Source organism: Odocoileus virginianus, chromosome 14 (genome assembly GCF_023699985.2).
Source record: "Odocoileus virginianus isolate 20LAN1187 ecotype Illinois chromosome 14, Ovbor_1.2, whole genome shotgun sequence".
NCBI lineage: Eukaryota > Metazoa > Chordata > Mammalia > Artiodactyla > Cervidae > Odocoileus > Odocoileus virginianus.
The window spans coordinates 29802680-29823457 of record NC_069687.1 but is presented as its reverse complement, the minus strand read 5'-3'; the positions used below and the strand labels follow the sequence as shown (position 1 = coordinate 29823457).

The 20778-nt window shown below is 42.9% G+C and overlaps 1 protein-coding gene across 1 annotated transcript in view; it reads left to right on the top strand.

Moving 5' to 3' along the window:
- Positions 1 to 7415: 7415 nt before the first annotated feature.
- The window catches only part of SLC45A2 (solute carrier family 45 member 2), a 33530-nt gene continuing 20167 nt past the window's right edge, over positions 7416 to 20778 (top strand). The window contains exons 1-2 of the mRNA XM_020896742.2: positions 7416 to 8558; positions 10386 to 10562. Coding sequence (XP_020752401.2) covers positions 8030 to 8558; positions 10386 to 10562 — 706 coding nt within the window. The 5' untranslated portion in view covers positions 7416 to 8029. The remainder of the gene's footprint in view (positions 8559 to 10385; positions 10563 to 20778) is intronic.

Here is a 20778-nt window from a genome sequence, read left to right as displayed (position 1 = left end):
TGTTGAATTTTGTCAAAGGCTTTTTCTGCATCTATTGAGATAATCATATGGTTTTTATCTTTCAATTTGTTAATGTGGTGTATTACATTGATTGACTTGCGGATATTAAAGGATCCTTGCATTCCTGGGATAAAGCCCACTTGGTCATGATGAATGATTTTTTTAATATGTTGTTGGATTCTGTTTGCTAGAATTTTGTTAAGGATTTTTGCATCTATGTTCATCAGTGATATTGGCCTGTAGTTTTCTTTTTTTGTGGCATCTTTGTCTGGTTTTGGAATTAAGGTGATGGTGGCCTCATAGAATGAGTTTGGAAGTTTACCTTCTTCTGCAATTTTCTGGAAGAGTTTGAGTAAGATAGGTGTTAGCTCTTCTCTAAATTTTTGGTAGAATTCAGCTGTGAAGCCATCTGGTCCTGGGCTTTTGTTTGCTGGAAGATTTCTGATTACGGTTTCGATTTCCTTGCTTGTGATCGTTTTGTTAAGATCTTCTATTTCTTCCTGGTTCAGTTTTGGAAAGTTATACTTCTCTAAGAACTTGTCCATTTCTTCCAAGTTGTCCATTTTATTGGCATAGAGCTGCTGGTAGTAGTCTCTTATGATCCTTTGTATTTCAGTGTTGTCTGTTGTGATCTCTCCATTTTCATTTCTAATTTTGTTAATTTGGTTCTTCTCCCTTTGTTTCTTAATGAGTCTTGCTAATGGTTTGTCAATTTTGTTTATTTTTTCAAAAAACCAGCTTTTAGCTTTGTTGATTTTTGCTATGATCTCTTTAGTTTCTTTTGCATTTATTTCTGCCCTAATTTTTAAGATTTCTTTCCTTCTACTAACCCTGGGGTTCTTCATTTCTTCTTCCTCTAATTGCTTTAGGTGTAGAGTTAGGTTATTTATTTGACTTTTTTCTTGTTTCTTGAGGTAGGCCTGTAATGCTATGAATCTTCCCCTTAGCACTACTTTTACAGTGTCCCATAGGTTTTGGGTTGTTGTGTTTTCATTTTCATTCATTTCTATGCATATTTTGATTTCTTTTTTGATTTCTTCTATGATTTGTTGGTTATTCAGAAGCGTGTTGTTTAGCCTCATATGTTTGAATTTTTAATAATTTTTTTCCTGTAATTGAGATCTAATCTTACTGCACTGTGGTCAGAAAAGATGACTGGAATGATTTCAATCTTTTTGAATTTACCAAGACTAGATTTATGGCCCAGGATGTGATCTATTCTGGAGAAGGTTCTGTGTGCACTTGAGAAAAAGGTGAAGTTGATTGTTTTGGGGTGAAACGTCCTATAGATGTCAATTAGGTCTAGCTGGTCCATTGTGTCCGTTAAAGTTTGTGTTTCCTTGTTCATTTTCTGTTTAGTTGATCTATCCATAGTTGTGAGTGGGGTATTAAAGTCTCCTACTATTATTGTGTTACTATTAATTTCCTCTTTCATACTCGTTAGCATTTGCCTTACATATTGCGGTGCTCCTATGTTAGGTGCATATATATTTATAATTGTTATATCTTCTTCTTGGATTGATCCTTTGATCATTATGTAGTGTCCATCTTTGTCTCTTTTCACAGACTTAATTTGAAAGTCTATTTTATCTGATATGAGTATTGCGACTCCTGCTTTCTTTTGGTCTCCGTTTGCGTGGAATATTTTTTTCCAGCCCTTCACTTTTAGTCTGTATGTGTCCCTTGCTTTGAGGTGGGTCTCTTGTAGACAGCATATATAGGGGTCTTGCTTTTGTATCCATTCAGCCAGCCTTTGTCTTTTGGTTGGGGCATTCAACCCATTTACATTTAAGGTAATTATTGATAGGTATGGTCCCGTTGCCATTTATTTTGTTGTTTGGGGTTCACGTTTATACCACCTTTCTGTGTTTCCTGTCTAGAGAAGATCCTTTAGTATTTGTTGAAGATCTGGTTTGGTGGTGGTGAATTCTCTCAGCTTTTGCTTGTCTGTAAAGTTTTTGAGTTCTCCTTCATATCTGAATGAGATCCTTGCTGGGTAGAGTAATCTAGGTTGTAGGTTATTCTCTTTCATTACTTTAAGTATGTCCTGCCATTCCCTTCTGGCCTGAAGGGTTTCTATTGATAGATCAGCTGTTATCCTTATGGGAATCCCTTTGTGTGTTATTTGTTGTTTCTCCCTTGCTGCTTTTAATATTTGTTCTTTGTGTTTGATCTTTGTTAATTTGATTAATATGTGTCTTGGGGTGTTTCGCCTGGGGTTTATCCTGTTTGGGACTCTCTGGGTTTCTTGGACTTGGTTGGCTATTTCCTTCCCCATTTTAGGGAAGTTTTCAGCTATTATCTCCTCGAGTATCTTCTCATGGCCTTTCTTTTTGTCTTCTTCTTCTGGGACTCCTATGATTCGAATGTTGGGGTGTTTCACATTGTCCCAGAGGTCCCTGAGGTTGTCCTCATTTTTTTTTATTCTTTTTTCTTTTTTCCTCTCTGCTTCATTTATTTCCGCCATTTTATCTTCTAACTCACTTATCCTATCTTCTGTCTCTGTTATTCTACTCATGGTTCCCTCCAGAGTGTTTTTGATCTCAATTATTTCATTATTAATTTTTCATTGATTTTTTTTTATTTCTTCTAGGTCCTTGTTAAACATTTCTTGCATCTTCTCAATCTTTGTCTCCAGGCTATTTATTTGTAACTCCATTTTGTTTTCAAGATTTTGGATCATTTTTATTATCATTATTCTAAATTCTTTTTCAGGTATATTCCCTATTTCCTCCTCTTTTGTTTGACTTTGTGGGCTTTTTTCATGTTCCTTTAACTGTTGGGTATTTCTCTGCCTTTTCATCTTGTTTAGATTGCTGTGTCTGGAGTGGGCTTTCTGTATTCTTGTGGTCTGAGGTTCCTTTTTATTGTGGAGGTTTCACCCAGTGGGTGGGGTTGGACGATTGGTTTGTCAAGGTTTCCTGGTTAGGGAAGCTTGTATCAGCGTTCTGGTGCGTGGAATTGGATTTCTTCTCTCTGGAGTGCAATGGAGTGTCCAGTAATGAGTTTTGCGATGGGTCTCTGTGTTAGGTGTGACTTTGGAGAGCCTGTATGTTGACACTCAAGTCTATGTTCCTGCGTTGCTAAAGAATTTGCGTGGTATGTCTTGTACTGGAGCTTATTGGCTCTTGGGTGGTGGTTGGTTTTGGTGTAGGTATGGAAGCTTTTGGATGGTCTCTTATTCCTTAATGTTCCGTGTAGTCAGGAGTTTTCTGGTGTTCTCAGGATTTGGGCTCAAGTCTCCTGCCTCTGGATTTCAGTTTTATTCTTCCAATAGTCTCAAGGCTTCTCCAACTATACAGCACTGATAATAAAACTTCTAGATTAATGGTGAAAAGATTCTCCACCGTGAGAGACAACCAGAGAGGTTCACAGAGTTACATGAAGAATAGGAGAGGGAGGAGGGAGATAGAGGTGAGCAGGAGGAGAAAAAGGGGACTCAAGAGGAGAGAGACAGATCTACGCAGTTATCTGTTCCCAAAGTGTTCTCCGTAGCCCAGACACCCACAAAGATTGACAGAGTTGCATTGGGAAGAGAAGGGGAATGGAGGAAATAGAGGTGTTCTGAGGTAGAAAACAGAGAGTCAAAAGTGGGAGAGTATCACCACACTCCTGAATAGAAATGGGAACTGAATATTGGATTCTTAAATGACCAAAATTTATATCACATACTACTGAAAAACAAAGATTGAAAATCTAGTGTAGAGGTTAGACTCTTTGAAATACAATATTTAAAAACAAAAACACAAAAAAATTTAGAACTGTATATGAAGTTCAGTTTAAAAATAGGGTTTCTCTCTCTCTCTTTTTTTTTTTTTTTTGGCAAGGTTATAGTGAAATGAAAATGAAAGTTAAGGAATAATAGAGGAGTATTAGAGGACTCTAAAAGGAAATAGGAGAGAAAAACAAGAAAAAGAAAAAAAAAAAGAAAAAAAAAATTTTTTTTCCCTAATTAAAAAAAATCATAAAAATATATGAAAATGAAAGTTGCGGAGTAATGGGGGAGTAATAGGGAATTATAAAAGAAAATAAAAGAGAAAAAATAAAAAATTAAAAAATTAAAAAAAGGAAAGAAAAAAATTTTTTTTTTTTTAATTAAAAAAAAAATGTACATATATATCTAGGAATTTCTCTGAGGTTGCTGCGGTCAGCGTAGGTTCAGTTCAATTTCAGATAGCTCCTCTTTCCAGCTTACACTTCTCGATATCTGTAGGCCTCTTCCCGTGTAGTCGGTGTTACCTTCAGGGATTTTAATCTGTTGCACAGGTCCTTTCTGAAGCGGTTCCCTTTGTTTATTTGGCTTCTGTTTGCCGTCTTTTTGGTGTCTAATTTCCGCCCTGACACAGGCGGGCGGAGGTGATCTCTTATTTAGGTTCACTAGTTCAGTTCAGTCCTGCTACGGGGAGGGCGGGGCGCTGCAGACGGATACAGCTCTGTGTGGATAGCACTCACCGTGTTCCGGCCACACTGGGTTTGCCCCGCTCACGGGTGTCAGTGCTTTCCCCGTCTACACTGCTCAGGCTCCCGGCTGCTCTATATGGAGCGGGCCCTGCGTTGAGTGCGGTTCCAGTTTTCGGGTACTCCACAAAAGCGCAGATTCGGTTGCTCCTGCGTTTTGTGCCTTCTCCGGCCTGAGCGGTTCATGCAGCCAGAGGCTTAGGCGTACTCTCCCGGGTGCGGCGCGCCTTTTCCCTCCGCGTCGAGCGGCCCAGGCAGCCAGAGGCTTGGGCGTACTCTCCCGGTGCAGCACGCCTTTTCCCTCCGCGGCGAGCGGCCCAGGCAGCCAGAGGCTTGGGCGCAATCTCCCCGCGTACGGCGCACTTTTTCCCTCCGCGGCCCCAGCACGCACCGCCAGTCGGGTCTCAGGAAGTCTTTAGCTAGAACCCGGAGGCCTGTTTGCAGTGTGGGAGGGGGTGGCTTCTCAGGGGCTGAGTTTGCCCTTTTCCCCTACCCCCTGCCTCCTACCTCCAGCGGGGACGGGCCGGCTCTTCTCTGGAGATTCTCAGTCCCTTTGTTTTGCGAACCACCGGCAGTGTGTTTGGGCCGGTTAATTTTGTCCCTTGCTATCCCACAGTTTAAAAAAGCTCCCTCCGATTGCTCTCAGGGTCTTCGGGCCGGTCCTCACCCTAAGCAATGCCGCCCGCTCCTCTCCGTTCCGCCCCGCTTGTTGCTGGCGGGTACGGGTGTCTGGGGTACTTTTCTGCTGGGAGTTGCTTTTAGGCACGTAATCTGTGGGCCTTGTTTAATTTTTCCTCCCAGTTAGAGTGCCGAAAACTTCCCCCAGTCCCGCCAGTGAGAGGGTTTCCTGGTAATTGGAAACTTCCTCTATTAAGACTCCCTTCCCGGGACGGGTCTCCGTCCGTAGCTCTTTTGACTCCCTTATTATCGTTTATATTTTGTCCTACCTCCCTTCGAAGACAATGGGCTGCTTTTCTGGGCGCCTGATGTCCTCTGCTAGCGATCAGAAGTTCTTTTGTGAAATTTGCTCAGCATTCAAATGTTCTTTCGATGAATTTGTAGGAGAGAAAGTGGTCTCTCCGTCCTATTCCTCCGCCATCTTGGCTCCTCCCCGCTTGTAGACTTTTGGATAGCAGCCATTCTGACTGGCGTGTACCTCATCGAGGTTTTGATTTGCATTTCTCTGATAATGAGTGATGTTGAGCATCTTCTCATGTGTTTGTTAGCCATCTGTATGCCTTCTGTGGAGAAATGCCTGTTTAGTTCTTTGGCCCATTTTTTGATTGGGTCATTTATTTTTCTGGAATGGAGCTGCAGAAGTTGCTTGTATATTTTTGAGATTAATCCTTTGTCTGTTTCTTCATTTGCTATTATCTTCTCCCATTCTGAAGGCTGTCTTTTCACCTTGCTTATAGTTTCCTTTGTTGTGCAAAAGCTTTTAAGTTTCATTAGGTCCCATTTGTTTATTTTTGCTTTTATTTCCAATATTCTGGGAGGTGGGTCATAGAGAATCTTGCTGTGATTTATGTTGGAGAGTGTTTTGCCTATGTTCTCCTCTAGGAGTTTTACAGTTTCTGGTCTTACATTTAGATCTTTAATCCATTTTGAGTTTATTTTTGTGTATGTAATGCAGTCTTATGTTGCAAGTATGATCTGTTTCACTTACTTCAGGTGTTATCTGAAAGATGTTGAGTTTCACTGTGTTTACTGTCTTAAAATTTTTAAATCTCCTGAGATACCCCTTTGAGTTCATTGTGTCTCCGTGGGTTACCTTGGCACATAGTTTGAGAAATACCAGTTTAAGTGATTTACTCAGAGAAATACAGGAAGAAACAAGCAGAACAAGTATTTAAACTTTAATATTTTGACTCCAAGTCTTGTTCTTAAATCATTTTTACTGTCTTTCCTATGAAATCATGTTTCCCTTGCTACTTAGACTTTCATTTGAATTCAATGTCCAACAAGGAAAACACGACCCACTAGAAGTCTTTAAAACAGAGGAAATTAACATCACCAATTATTACATTGGTGATAAAAGAGATCAGAAGCCAAGGGAACAGTGAGGCAACTCAGATACAAGCAACCACAGGAATCTAGGAACAGTCCCATATTTGCATGATTGATGGGAAAGGTGGTATTACAGGGACCCAGAAGCTAAGGTTGGCAGCTGGACCCACAGTGGAAATGCAGCCACTGCCAGAGATGTCTCAGGATACAGAAAGAGGGGGAGGAAGTATCTCGATATCTTCCTTTCACCTGCCTCCAGTCTTCCCACCAGTTCCTCCCACTGCATAAATCTACCTGGAAGCCAGAGAGCAAGGGATCCTGAGAAATGTAGTCCCGTAGGTATGGAGCATAAGATGAGGAGGAGAGAATGGATCTGAGCAAACAGGCAGTTGACCAGCAATCGCAAAGTGTAGCATATATACTTTATAATTCCTTTAGCAAACATTTACTGAAGGCCTACTAGGTGCCAGGTATCATGCTAGATGCCATAATGAGCAGGAGAGACCTGATCACTGCTCATTAGAGGATCAAAGACTAAAACAGAAGGAGATGACAGATGAATGGATAAAAAAGCTGTGGTACATACACATAATGGAATATTACTCGGCCATAAAAAAGAATGCATTTGAGTCAGTTCTGATGAGGTGGATGAACCTAGAACTTATTACACAAAGTGAAGTGAGTCAGAAAGAGAAAGATAAATATCATATTCTAACACAAATATACAGAATCTAGAAACGTGGTTCTGAAGAATTTATTTACAGGGCAGCAAAGGAGAAACAGACATAGAAAGTTGACTTATGGACATGGAGAAGGAAGGAGAGGGTGAGATGTATGGAAAGAGTAACATGGTAACTTACATCACCACATGTAAAATAGATAGCCAACAGGAATTTGCCGTATGGCTCAGGAAACTCAAACAGGGGCTCTGTATCAATCTAGAGGGGTGGGATGCGGAGGAATGGGAGGGAGGCTCAAAAGGGAGGGGATATATGTATACTTATGGCTGATTCATGTTGAGGTTTGACAGAAAACAGCAAAATTCTGTACAGCAATTATCCTTCAATAAAAAAATATATTAAAAAAAAACAAAAAAAAAAGCAGGAGGAGAATAAATAGAACTATCTCAAGTATGGAAGAAAAATATTGCAGAGTTGTGGGAGAGTTAGTAATTTAGAAGGGGCACCCTCTCACTGTTTTAAGTCTAGTTAATTGACTAGATGTGTGTGTATGTAGAAAACCTGTGTTCAAGGAAGGACAGAATATTTATATCCAGAAAAAGTTTAGAAAAAATATTGACTCCTTCATACTTAACATCTACATTATAGGGCTTTATTGTCTAAAAGCTATGTGTGATTGTCTGTAAATGTGTGTGTGTGTGTGTGTGTGTGTGTGTGTGTGTGTGAGGGAGAGAGAGAAAGAGAGGCAGAGAGAGAACAGTACAAAGCAAGATTCCTTTAGAAACACATTCAAAGGAGCCAGAGGGCTCCCAGCTGGCTAATCTCCGTCATGCTTTCCTGGCCCCTCCCCCTTCCTTCTCATCATAACTTGTGATCTTAGAGGCATGAAAGAATTTGAGCCCCTCCCCCAGCCTGGCCGTCTCTGCGGGCGGTGCAGCCCGGCTCCATGTCAAATCCAACTGGGAGGGCGAACCCCAGGGCCACAGAGAGGGTGGTGGGCTTGCAGGCAGGTTCCTCGCCCGGTGGCCATGGGCGACAAGAGTGGGCAGTCTGCCCTGCGCACCTATAAATCCCTTGATGAGGAGGGCCTCTTGGGCTCTGCAGAGCTGCCCAAAAGACCCACGGGGAGCCTGGTTATGCACAGCATGGCCATGTTCGGCCGGGAGTTCTGCTATGCGGTGGAGGCGGCCTACGTGACTCCAGTGCTGCTCAGCGTGGGCCTGCCCAAGAGCCTGTATAGCATGGTGTGGCTCCTGAGCCCCATCCTGGGGTTCCTGCTGCAGCCCGTGGTGGGATCGGCCAGCGACCACTGCCGGGCCCGGTGGGGCCGCCGGAGACCCTACATCCTCACGCTGGGCGTCATGATGCTCCTGGGCATGGCCATGTATCTCAACGGGGACGCGATCATATCAGGTCAGTGGACTGCGCCAGGTAGGCTGGGTGGGAGAAGGTCCTGTTATGCAACTCAGGACAAGGAGAATGCAAAGTTCTTTCTGTGACAGTAAAAAATGGTTAAAACTGACTCCCTATCCTAAGTTACATTGAATTTCCACCTTTGAGTGCCCCAGATTCTGTAGTTAGGCACCTTTACTTTTAGAAACTTCAGGATACATTGTTTTTTAATTGCTGTGAGAACTTAAAAATGGGATTATATTTTTACCTATTTTATTACATTATGTATTGTTACATGTTTATGAATTATGGGGTTTTGTGTGTGTGCCCACCAAATCTTATTTAGGACCTTCTCAAATTAACCAGCTGCCTAATGGCTCCATAAATTTTTCCAATAAATGTACCTGTGTGTCCAAAGAAGAGTTAATGATGTTCACAGCTTTATGTGGAGTCTTGTAACAGGTACAGGGCATCGGCTTGGCAGCTCAAGGGGACAGTTTTTCATTGCAAATCATGGACATAGACCTGATGGTGAGCACTTTTTCTAGCCATTAAACAGCAGCCAATTAATTAGTAATTGGTGGTAGTATATATTGTGTTGAAAAAAAGAATTGTTAAAAATAGCACACATTTTCTGACCATTAACTCTCAGGCTAGCAGAATGGATGATAATAAGCCATGATAATCAGTTATCATCTCTATATATTTAAATGTGGGCATAAATCTATAAATGTAGTATATTTCTGGAAGAATTTTATTTTAAAAAATACCTGAAAAGAAATTTTGCCTCTAAGGAAGGGTGCTAAAGGCCTGGGGGTGAGAGGGGAAAGTTAAGCTTGTTTTTCGCTTATTTTTGTACTGAATTTTTAAAGTCAGGTGCATATATTACACATTTTCTTAAGTCTAAAAAATAAACTGAAAGCCCGAGAAATAGTTATGAGGGATGAATGAACAGTGGTATGGTCATAGGATGAATATCATTTAGGTGTTAAAATTGTGATGTTTCTCTTCATCTACTGAAAGGCAAAGATATGAAGAGAGTTGGTTAAAAGATGCTCATTTACAATCTGGTCCCATTAGTCAGTGCTCCTCCAAGCAAAGCCCTCCAGCCTGTGGCATCAGCCTCACTGGAGGCTGATAGAGGTGAAAATTCCCAGGCCCTACCTTCCACCTATTGAGGAATCATAGGAGACTCATGGTAGGTGAGGCCCAAAAATCTGTTTTAACAAGTCATCCTGGTAATGGTTAAGGAGCTAAAGTCTGAGAAGCACTGCATAAAGGCACAGATGCACACCTCTCTCTATTTTTGTGCATAAAGGGATGTCTGAAGGATGACCATCTCTTGGACCTGGGATCTTGAAGTATTTCCCCAGCTTTCCCATATGGTTGGCGTGGTTTACAGTCAGTACGTATAATTTTTTAAACCACTTTATTTAAAAGAGAGATAATTCACATACCATAAAAGTCACCATCTAAAAGTGAACAGCTCAGTGCTTTTCAGTATATTCTCAGAGTTGTATAACCACCACCACTATCTAATTACACAACAGCTTCATCTCCCCCCCAACAGACACCTGGTAGCCATTAACAGTCACTCCTCATTTCCTTCTCCCCCACAGTCCTAGGTAACTGCTCAATCTACTTTCTGTCTCCAGAGAGCTGTCTTCTCTGGACATTCACTGCATGATTTTTAAAACTTGAAAAAATAATGAAGCTATTTTTTATTTGGAAGAGTAAACACAATGAAAGTATAGGGAGGTAATATGAAGACCGGAAGTTTGGGTGGAAATAAAAATGTGGATCGTTCTAAACCAGAATTTAGGAGACCAACGGTTGTTTCTCTTTTAGCTTTGATTGCTGACTCAAGGAGGAAGCCAATCTGGGCCATAAGTATCACCATGATAGGTGTCGTTCTCTTTGATTTTGCTGCTGACTTCATTGATGGACCCATCAAAGCCTACTTGTTTGATGTCTGCACTCATCGAGATAAGGAGAGGGGCCTCCACTACCATGCTCTCTTCACAGGTAGGGAATATCCAGAAAATCTATCCTTCAGGTCCCTGGGCAGGGAAGCCCTTCCACTGAAGCCATCCAGTGTCTCAGGGCTCAGATTTTTTGAATGAATAGATCTGTTGATGCATCACTCCCATCACGTGGGCTCTGTCTTCCAGGGCATTCCTCTTGTGACCAAGCTGTGGAGTTTTTGCAAAGGAAGTTTGTAGGAGAGCTCTCTGAAGAGCCATGTGTGGAGACATTTACAAATGAAATAAAAAAAGGCCTTGTAGACTTCATATTTAGTTTTGATTTTTAGTCAGTAATGTGTAGCATCAACACTACTTAGGAGTTTGCAGCTTCTTGGGCCCCTCTTCCCGTTATTTTAATTCAACAAGTTTGGGGTGGGGCCCAGAAATTTGTGTTTTTAATGACTTTCTCAGATGATTCTGTGGCAAATGTCCCAAGAATCACATGAACCACACATTTAAAAAAAAAATAGGAGCAAACCAAGCAAATAAAAAGCCCCAAGTCTTAGAGATTTCTTTTAAAAAAAAAAATTATTTATTTATTTGGCTGCACTGGGTCTTAAGTTGCAACAAGCAGGACCTTTAGTTGCGGCATGTGGGATCTAGTTTCCTGACTGGATTGAACCCCAGGCCTCCAGGATTGGAAGCTCAAAGTCTTAGCCACTGGGCCACAGGAAAGTCCCAGAGATTTCTTAGTTATATAAAGAGTTAGCAAATCCTCAACCTCCTGTTTTGGAAAATGCCATGCCAGGAGGACACTTCTTGGGGCCATTGCTGGCTGCCTTTGGTAGCTGTTGAGCTGTTGAGCTGTTGAGCTTCATGTAGAGCAATGCTACTAACGTTCAACATGCATTTCTAGGGCTCCATTTGTTGTTGTTCAGTCATTCAGTCATGTCCAAGCCTTTGTGACCCCGTGAACTGGAGCATGACAGGCTTCCCTGTCCTTCACTATTTTCTAGAGCTTGCTGAAACTTATGTCCACTGAGTCAGTGATGCCATCCAACCATCTCATCCTCTGTCACCGCCTTCTCCCCCTGCCCTCAGTCTTTCCCAGCATCTGGATCTTTTCCAGTGAAACTGCTCTTCACATCAGATGGCCAAAGTATTGGCATCAGTCCTTCCAATGAATATTCAGGATTGATTTCCTTTAGGACTGACTGGTTTGATCTCCTTGCTGTCCTTCCAGTTGGGATTGTTCTAGGATTGGGGTGTCATCCACAAGACAACAGCATGATCCTGTCCTTGGGAGCATTGTTAGGTCTAGATGTGGGGACTCTATTTGATTTTCTCCAAGGCCCAACCAAGTATTTTTATTTTATGTTTTGATGTATTCTGTCTCCTCTCATGGTCAGGTATGTCCCATGAGAAGCAGAATCTTGAATTTTGTTCAGATTATATCCCCACAGCCAAAAGCAGGCCTGCCCACAGAAGCCATTCAGTCAACAATTTGTTGTTTGTGCAAATATTTGAATAGTGAACACTGGGAAGAATGGGGCTGCCCGACAGAGAGGGGCCTGGAGGAGCAGGAGGCCAGCCCATCTGTCTGGGACCCCTGAACACTTTGTTTACCAGCTGGAAGGTCCCAGAATAGAGATTCAAACTGCATTCTCCTAACTTAAATCCCACAGTTCCTACTGCTATATCATAATCTGCTGAAATTAATTATGATATTGTGGGAGGCTTTTGGCTTTTGAACCTGACACGTTGAGAGTTTTGTTGCTCTAAGTACTTTAGGCAACGTGGTCACTCCTTCCCAGCTTATATCAGTGTTAGTCTTGGCCCAACAACCTTTGCTTTGCTGCCTCTGATATTAAAAGACTGAGCTCTGTATTTGGGGAATTTTTCCAGGGTTAACACATGGTAGTATTTCTGTTGACTTTGATAAAATGTCTTGAGGTTTTCTTTTGATACTAGTGTATTGTGGTTTCAGCCAGCATATAATTCATGTATAATTTTCATGTGACCTCATTTCAGGCTTTCACTGTATCTTGTCTGAGCTTTCGTACTTACCCTTTAACTGATTTTCCAGTCTCTAATTTTTTCCTATTCCAATTGTGCTAACACACAGCTTCCAGGGTCATGTTCCTAAAAGATACCTCTGGTCAGGACACTTTCATGTTCAATGACCTGCAGTGGCTCCTGTTGACAAAAAATTGATTAATCAATTGCCAATTTAAGAAAGAAATAGAGAATTTTATTCAATTCAACCTAAAGATTATAAATTGGGAAACAGTCTCTCAGAGAGCTCTCAGAACTATTCCTCCCATCAGAGGTCAAAGCACAGTTATATATGAGACAAAGTGTTATACATCTAATGACGTACTGACAGTTTACATAGTCCAGGTCTGCACATACAAGGCGAGTAGTGGGTCATCATGACCGCTTACAGGATGGAGAAAGGACTGTTATCTGTTAAGGAGTTCCCTTGTTAGTTCCAGGAGAAAGTTGCTGCTGTCAAGAAAGTATTCCTGTGACTTCTATGGCAGCGGTCTGATTAACTTATTAATATAATGCAGATGCATGTTGCACACTCCAGGGGAGGGAGGAGGCCCAAAGGGGAAAGTGTTATATTTAAATCTAGGCCCAACAATTCCAAATGTTTTTCAAATAAGTGTCAAAGAGTTCACTGCCAAAATGTTCTCCAGCATGTTTCTGAGTTTTTTTTTTTTTTTTTTTTTTAAAAGAAAAGTCCCTACTGGCTTCTGGGAATTTTAGTCCTCCAACTTCTGTCTCTTATGTTTAAAGGTAACTCTACCTGCCCTCCACCCCTGGCATATGTGATAGCCGTGCTGGGTTTAGTGGGTCCATCTCATCCCTTCTGGATTCCCTGGTAGCTCAGGTGGTAAAGAATCCGCCTGCAGTACAATAGACTGGTTCACTTCCTGGATCAGGAAGATCCCCTGGAGAAGGCAGAGGCTGCCCACTCCAGTATTCTTGGGCTTCCTTGGTAGCTTATACAGTAAAGAATCCACCTGCAATGGGGAACACCTGGGTTCGATCCCTGTGTTGGGAAGATCCCCTGGCAGAGAGCAAGGCAGCCCATTCCAGTATTCTTGCCTAGAGAATCCCCATGGACAGAGGAGCCAGGCTGGCTACAGCCCATGGGGTCCACAAAGAATCAGACACGACTGAGTGACTAAGCACAGCACAGCCTCATCCCTTCACCTCATGCCTTCATCTCTGGGTGCACCTGGGGCTGTGGAGCCCTCACTCACCAGAAAGAAAGGAAATTCCTCCCTTGAGTCACCATGCTTGTAACTGAGCATCTGTTACTATTAGTAAATTAACCCGAGGCCTTGCTCTCCTGAACAGTGGTCTCTGTTCCACCCAAGGAAACTGGATGAGGGCTGATGGTCAGTAAAGGTTGTCCCAGTTCAAATCCTGGCTCCTCCTCCCACCCAGTCCCTACTATTTCTGAACTTTTGTTTCTTCACAGGGTTGTGAATCTATCCACCATGTTAGTTATTAATATCCTGGCAATATATTGGGGCTTCGCTTGTAGCTTAGTCAGTAAAGACTCTACCTGCAATGCCAGAGACCTGGGTTTGATCCCTGGGTTGGGAAGAGCCCCTGAAGGAGGAAATGGCAACCCACTCCAGTGTTCTTGCCTGGAGAATCCCATGGACAGAAGAGCCTGGCAGACTACAGTCCATGGGATTGCAAGAATTGGATGCAGCTTAGCAAACTGAATCACCAACCACTGCCACCATTCTGGCAAATGGTCCCAAGCAATGGTTCCTGAGCAAGGAACCCTTTAATAGGATTCAGCACCAAATGTATATATTTACTATATATTCTCCATTCCCACCAGGCTTGCAAAAGTTGTGTTTGTGTGTAATGACTTGATAAGGAACTTGCCCCATGTGCATCTTTGGAAGAAGAGTGGGTAACGTGTTAGGCTTAGCTTCTTTTGACTTTTCTGTTTCTTTAATACTTCAAAGTTTGAGTAAAAAATGCTAGTGAAACAAATACTCAGAATAGAAATAATTAAGAGCTAAAAAAAAGAGTCCTAAAAATAGAGTTTAGATGTGAGTCCCTTTGACCAAATGTATACAAGTGAGAAAAGGCTGTGTTTCACGGTAGAGTCGAATTTAACTTCTTCAGGACTCATTGCTGCATGAGTGGATTTCTTTCATCAGCTGAGTTTCCTTTGAAGTTTCTGCCCCCAGTGAACTTTCATGTCTCCTCACGCAGGCAGGAAAGGATGTGGCCAGAGCAGAAACCAGGGTACAGGAATTTGAGCTTTGAGGGTGACATGAATAACTTAGGGTGAAACAGATAAGGTCTACAAATTGCCATTTCTTATCCCCATTCAGCACCTACCTCTCAAGGAATCTCAAAGGCAGGTTAAAGATGGGAGCCCCTGAGGACATTTTTTCACTTACTCAATACTTGTGTAAATGCTTAGTCACTCATCTGTGTCTGACTCTTTGCAACCTCATGGACTGTAGCCTGCCAGGCTCCTCTGTCCATGGAATTCTCCAGGCAAGAATACTGGAGTGGGTTGCCATTCCCTTCTCCAGGGGATCTTCATAACCCAGGGATGGAACCTGGGTCTCCTGCATTGCAGGTTAATTCTTTACCATCTGAGCCACAAGGGAATTGTCTACCAGAAATCTCTTTCCCCAGATACCAACTGGCTGGCTTGGTTTGCATCCTCTCTTTGTTATAATCTCTGGTCGCATAGTCCCTCCTCAGCGATTCATGATTACTTGATAATATATTATTTATTCATTTGTTTGTTGTTTATTGTCTGCCTCTAGAGCCAACATATAAGCTATCTGAAGACAGGAATATTTCCTGTTTGTTCCAAAATCACTAGTGCTTAAAATAGTTCTGGAAATATGCTGAAGAAATATTGATGAGACAAATATTCTATTTTAACATCCCCGTTTTACCTGTGAGGAAGCTGTGTTGCTGAGAGGTAAGTGACTAACTCAAGATCACACAGCTGAATTTGTGTGCTAAGTCACTTCAGTTGTGTCCAACTCTTTTCGGCCCTATGGACCATAGCCCACCAGGCTCCTCTGTCCATAGGATTTTCCAGTCAAGAATACTGGAGAGGGTTGCCATGCACTTCTCCAGGGCATCTTCCCAACACACAGATGGAACCTGGGTCTCTTTCGACTCCAGCTTCAGCAGGCATGTTCTTTACCACTAGTACCACCTGGGAAAACAGCTAGTGGAAGATATTGAATCAGTCTTTATGTCTGCAATGCATGTGAATCCTCAACCCAAAGGCTTACCTCATAGCTCAGTTGGTAAAGAATCTTCCTGCAATGCAGGAGTCCCAGGTTTGATCCCTGGGTTGGGAAGATCACCTGGAGAAGGAAATGGCAACCCACTCCAGTATTCTTGCCTGGAGAATCCCATGGACAGAGGAGCCTGGCAGGCATCAGTTCATGGGCTTGCAAAGAGTCGGACACAACTTAGCGACTAAACCACCACCCCAACCCAGATGTAATTTGATTGTGTCTGTGTTGAGGCCCATTGGCCCAGGATGGTGAAAACTTAGTGTCAGTCCCTTTGGAATACTCTCCTACACCTTTCCCTGAGTCTTGCGTCTAAAAACTGGAAGCTTAGAGTGCAAAAGTTTCAGGCAGCAAGGATCTGGGCTTCCTCGTCATGTGTTCTCACTGGCATTTACTGGGCTGTCCTTGGTCCCGTGGTTTCTCACCTGTGAGGCTGAACTGGTCGCAGTCGCATTCTCGCTCATCCTTGTCCACAGGGCCCCTTCAGAACCCCCAGGATTTTCAGCTCCCCACCGCCCGCATGGCATCCTGTGCTTCCCAGGCCTGTGGATGTGAGGTGGGCTCTGTGAGCTGCAGACACTCCATGCTCTAGTTTTCTTGTCTCTAAAAGAGAGGTAGAAATTCAGTTGAGCCTTGTTATTCAGGGATTCCATATTTGTGAAGTCATCTGCTTACTAAAACTTACTGGTACCACCAAAATCAATACTTGTAGCTCATTCTCCATCATTTGCAAGCATCTGCAGAGTGGAGGAGAAAAAAAAAAAAACAATGTGAGCCACCCAGTGTGCTTTCTCCCAGCTGTGGTTGAGCAAGGTGACACTCTGCCTTCTTGTTTTGATTCTTACACTGTAAACAGATGTCCTTTTTGTGATATAGGGCAGTGCCATTTTTTTTCTTTTTTGTATTTTTTTTTCTTGGTGATTTCAGTATTTACAGTGGCTCCAAATGTGGTGCTGAAAGCACTGCTTTGGGTTCATAAGTGCAAGAATGTTGTGATGTGACTTCTGGAGAAAATATGTGTCCTAAGTGTTCCGGTGTGAGTTACAGTGCTGTTGGCCACGGACTATTCCATGAGATATCTTTAAACAGAAACACATGTAAAACAAGGTTCTGTGTTGTTCCACGGATGAAAACAAAGATTTGAGGCTCACAGGAACTTAACCCTCAGAGTAGGAGTTTACTATTCACCCATTACCAATCCAGGGCTTGTGGAAACTTTCTGGAATGTAACTACTGCTAATAGTAAGATGCAGCAGTAGTAACTTCCTCAAAGGGTTGTTGTGAGGATTGAGTGAGTCGTAAACGTCAAGCACCTAGAACAGAGCCTGACACGTGGTCTCATCTGTCTCACCCACCGCAGAGCCCTTGCTCCCCTGAAGTCTGAATGTCCCCCTGGGGTCTTCCTAGGAAAGAAAGTGTTGATCCGTTCTGCTCTTGGGTTCCCCAAGCCATCTCGGAGGCTTTGCTCCCCGCTAGCCCCTCCATCCTCCCATCCCAGCTAGGTCCAAGGATCAAGAAGCAGAACCACTACAGCTTTGGGGACACACCTGTTCACCCTTCATGAATGCTCTGTCTACCCTTGGGAAGCCTTGTTCTTAAATCACATTTTTTTTTTTTATTCTGTTGCAGTAAAAAGGAGAATAGAGGAATGAGTTTTTCTCTTTTCCTTTCCTGAGAAAGTGAACTTGCTGTCGTGTCCGACTCTTTGTGACCCCGTGGACTATAGCCTACCAGGCTCCTCCATCCATGGGACTTTTCAGGCAAGAGTACTGGAGTGGGTTGCCATTTCCTTCTTCAGGGTTTCTTCACGACCCAGGAATTGAACCTGGGTCTCTCACACTGTAGGCAGATGCTTTACCATCTGAGCCACCAGAGAAGTCCAGTGAAGAAGAGAAAAGAGAACAGTGAGCAGGCCTGAACGTTCCTAACTGTTCCTAACTCTGCATGTCTATAATTTAAGTTTGCTTTTCTGCCCCCTAACTCTGCAGGAGCTACATTTCACACCAATTTTACCTTTAACTTTGTGCTAAATACATCCTGCATCTGGTTTTTACTCTCACAACACCCTTCCCTTTGTAGTTACATATCAGAGCCACCAAACTGCCAGACTCAATTACTAGGTTACTGACACCAGCCTATGACTATCTTTGAAACAATGCAAGAGGAAGAAATCAAGATCCTAACACCTTTATTCCTCATCATTGACTCCTGAATGCAAGCCATCATCTTATATAAGCTACTAGACTCCCATGGAGAGGGGACACTGTTCTTGAGTCATGAGCCTATTGTCTTCCCCTCTCTGCCAGCTGAGAATTAAAGCCACCTTCCTATTTCCTCCATACTCTTTCTCCCTATTTTTTATTCAGCTCTGGTGGGCAGAGAGAGCCAAGATTTTGGCCAGCAACACATCTACCATCAGTGCCTTTGGAGCCTAAGGGCTTCTGAAACTCAAAACCAAGGAGGTGTGTTCTTATTTCTCTGCTTTCCACTTCCATGTCCTTCCCCAAAAGCAATGAGCCTGGCTCAGTTTGAACATGAAGGAAGGGCCCTGGGAAATACCAGGGCAGTTGTGGGTAGATGGAAGCCATGGTCAGCACTTTAAATATATTTTCTCACATCTCTTAGAAGATGAGTTGCCTTGCAAATCTCAAGAAATGTCAGGTCTTGTATGCTCAGTCTCTGGAAGGGAAGTTACGTCTGCCTGGTTCATTGCTATGTCTGCAGTGCCCAGCACAGTTCTTGGTGAGAGTAGGTGTTCCATCCATTTCTACTGATTAAAAAATCTCTCTCTCACACACACACATACATACTCCTAGTAGTTGGTACTTATGTTAACTCTCTGGGATTTTGTGTGTGTGTGTTTGGTGTAGGTAGGAACTAATCTGACACTTTCATTGCTATTTTCTCAACACATAGAAAAGAAGCAGAGAGACTCTTCCATGAACCTCCCAGGAATGCAGATCTTTCATCTGTCCCCTTGCTGAGGTACTGAAGCTGGTAGCACACCGATAACTGTCTCCTCTTGAGCTCATTCTCCATTGCAGTTGAGGTTGTTTAGTCACATGCCTGAAGCAGGGAATCAATTACAGGCCCATGGTAGATGCAGAGTTTGACTCAGACAGAGTCTCTTTAGATTCCTTGGTCCTGAAACTCTCCCAGTTTCCCATTTTACCTATTACATGTTGTATTAGTCACCCAGTCGTGTCCGACTCTCTGTGACACTGTGGATTGTAGTCTGCCAGACTTCTCTGTGGAATTCTCTAGGCAGGAATACTGGAAAGGGTTGCCATTCCCTTCTCCATGGATCTTCCTGACCAGGGATTGAACCTGGGCCTCCCACATTGCAGGCAGATTCTTTACCGCCTGAGCCACCAGGGAAGCCCTTTACTTATTATGCTGCTGCTGCTAAGTCGCTTCAGTCGTGGCCGACTCTGTGCGACCCCATAGACGGCAGCCTACCAGGCTCCTCTGTCCCTGGGATTCTCCAGGCAAGAACACGGGAGTGGGCTGCCATTTCCTTCTCTAATGCATGAAAATGAAAAGTAAAAGTGAAGTTGCTCAGTCGTGTCCGACTCTTCGCGACTCCATGGACTGCAGCCCACCAGGCTCCTCCATCCGTGGGATTTTCCAGGCAAGAGTACTGGAATGGGGTGCCATTGCCTTCTGCATTTACTTATTATACTTCTTCCAGGAGGAACCATTGTTTAAGCTGTATCATTAGTTATGAAACACACTGTCTGTCTGCTGAGCTGTTCATTCGAACTCTGGTGTGAGTTTGACATCACAGCCTGGCTCTGTCAGGCTAGGATAAGAGCCAGCTGGTGCCTTCTTTGCAGAGGCTGGTTATTTAATATGGTGGCAGATGCCCTTGAGATGCTCCAGTTTATCATCTGGCCAATAGCCTGGGGACTGACTCCAAGAGCCCCAGGAAGGCTGATGCTGGCAGTAGTGATAAATGCAATCTTGATGTAAATGTGGGAGTTGATGTTAAACTTTGTTGCCACTTTGATGACTAGGCTTTGTTTAGGAGACGATTTTGAAGATAAAATCCTTAGTTTAAGTGGAGGATGTTAAAAGCAAAGCATTCAGTAAATTCCTACAGCCTCTGTTGGCCTCATCAGATCTGAAGGTGTGAATAGATAAAAGTTAAATGTTTCCATCCAGAGTTTTAAGATGCTTCCTAGTAGAAATGGCATTCCACTTCAGTATTCTTGCCTGGAGAATCCCATGGATAGAGGAGGCTTGTGGGCTACAGATCATAGGGTTGCAAAGAGTTGAATACTACTAAAGCACCTTAGCATTCAGCATTCAGCATGGCCCCACTATTCATCGAGGCATACTGTTAAACTTTTAGCTGTGTCCCACAGTAGCGCCAAGACAAATGAATTAGTTTTGCTTGTTTTGTTTTTACCCCTTCCCTGAGAGAAGAGAGGATTGGAAAAATTTTTAAGATACTTGTAGCATGATTTACTTAACTGATTAGTGGAGGAACTGATTGGGAAGACAAAAAACAGTTTCCCCAAGTTCTTTCAGAATAAATTGTGTGTGTGTGTGTGTGTGTGTGTGTTTAGCAAAAGGAAAAAAAAGCTAGATTAGCTACAAATCTGATTAACATACTACAAGGTAATATAACTGTAGCTCCTCTGTAATAGTCCTACCAGGCTATGAAAATATGGTTACAAACCTTATTAATGTCTGCAAATTATCCTTAGTTTTACAAAATTGTACATCATTGCGCTTTGTCAGTTGTGGCTTTTTGGTCAATGACAACAAAGTCTCATTCCCAAGAATATCAGATGAGGGTGGTGCAGGTTGCTTAGACGCTGCTCTATCCCCTGAATGCTCAAAAAGTGATATTTGGACTAACAGGGGTGGGCTGTCGCTGGGGAGCTTGAAAGGAATGCAGAGCCTTGGTTTCTGTTGCCATCTGTAAAATCAGAACTTATGCTGTAGACTTCCCTGGTGGTT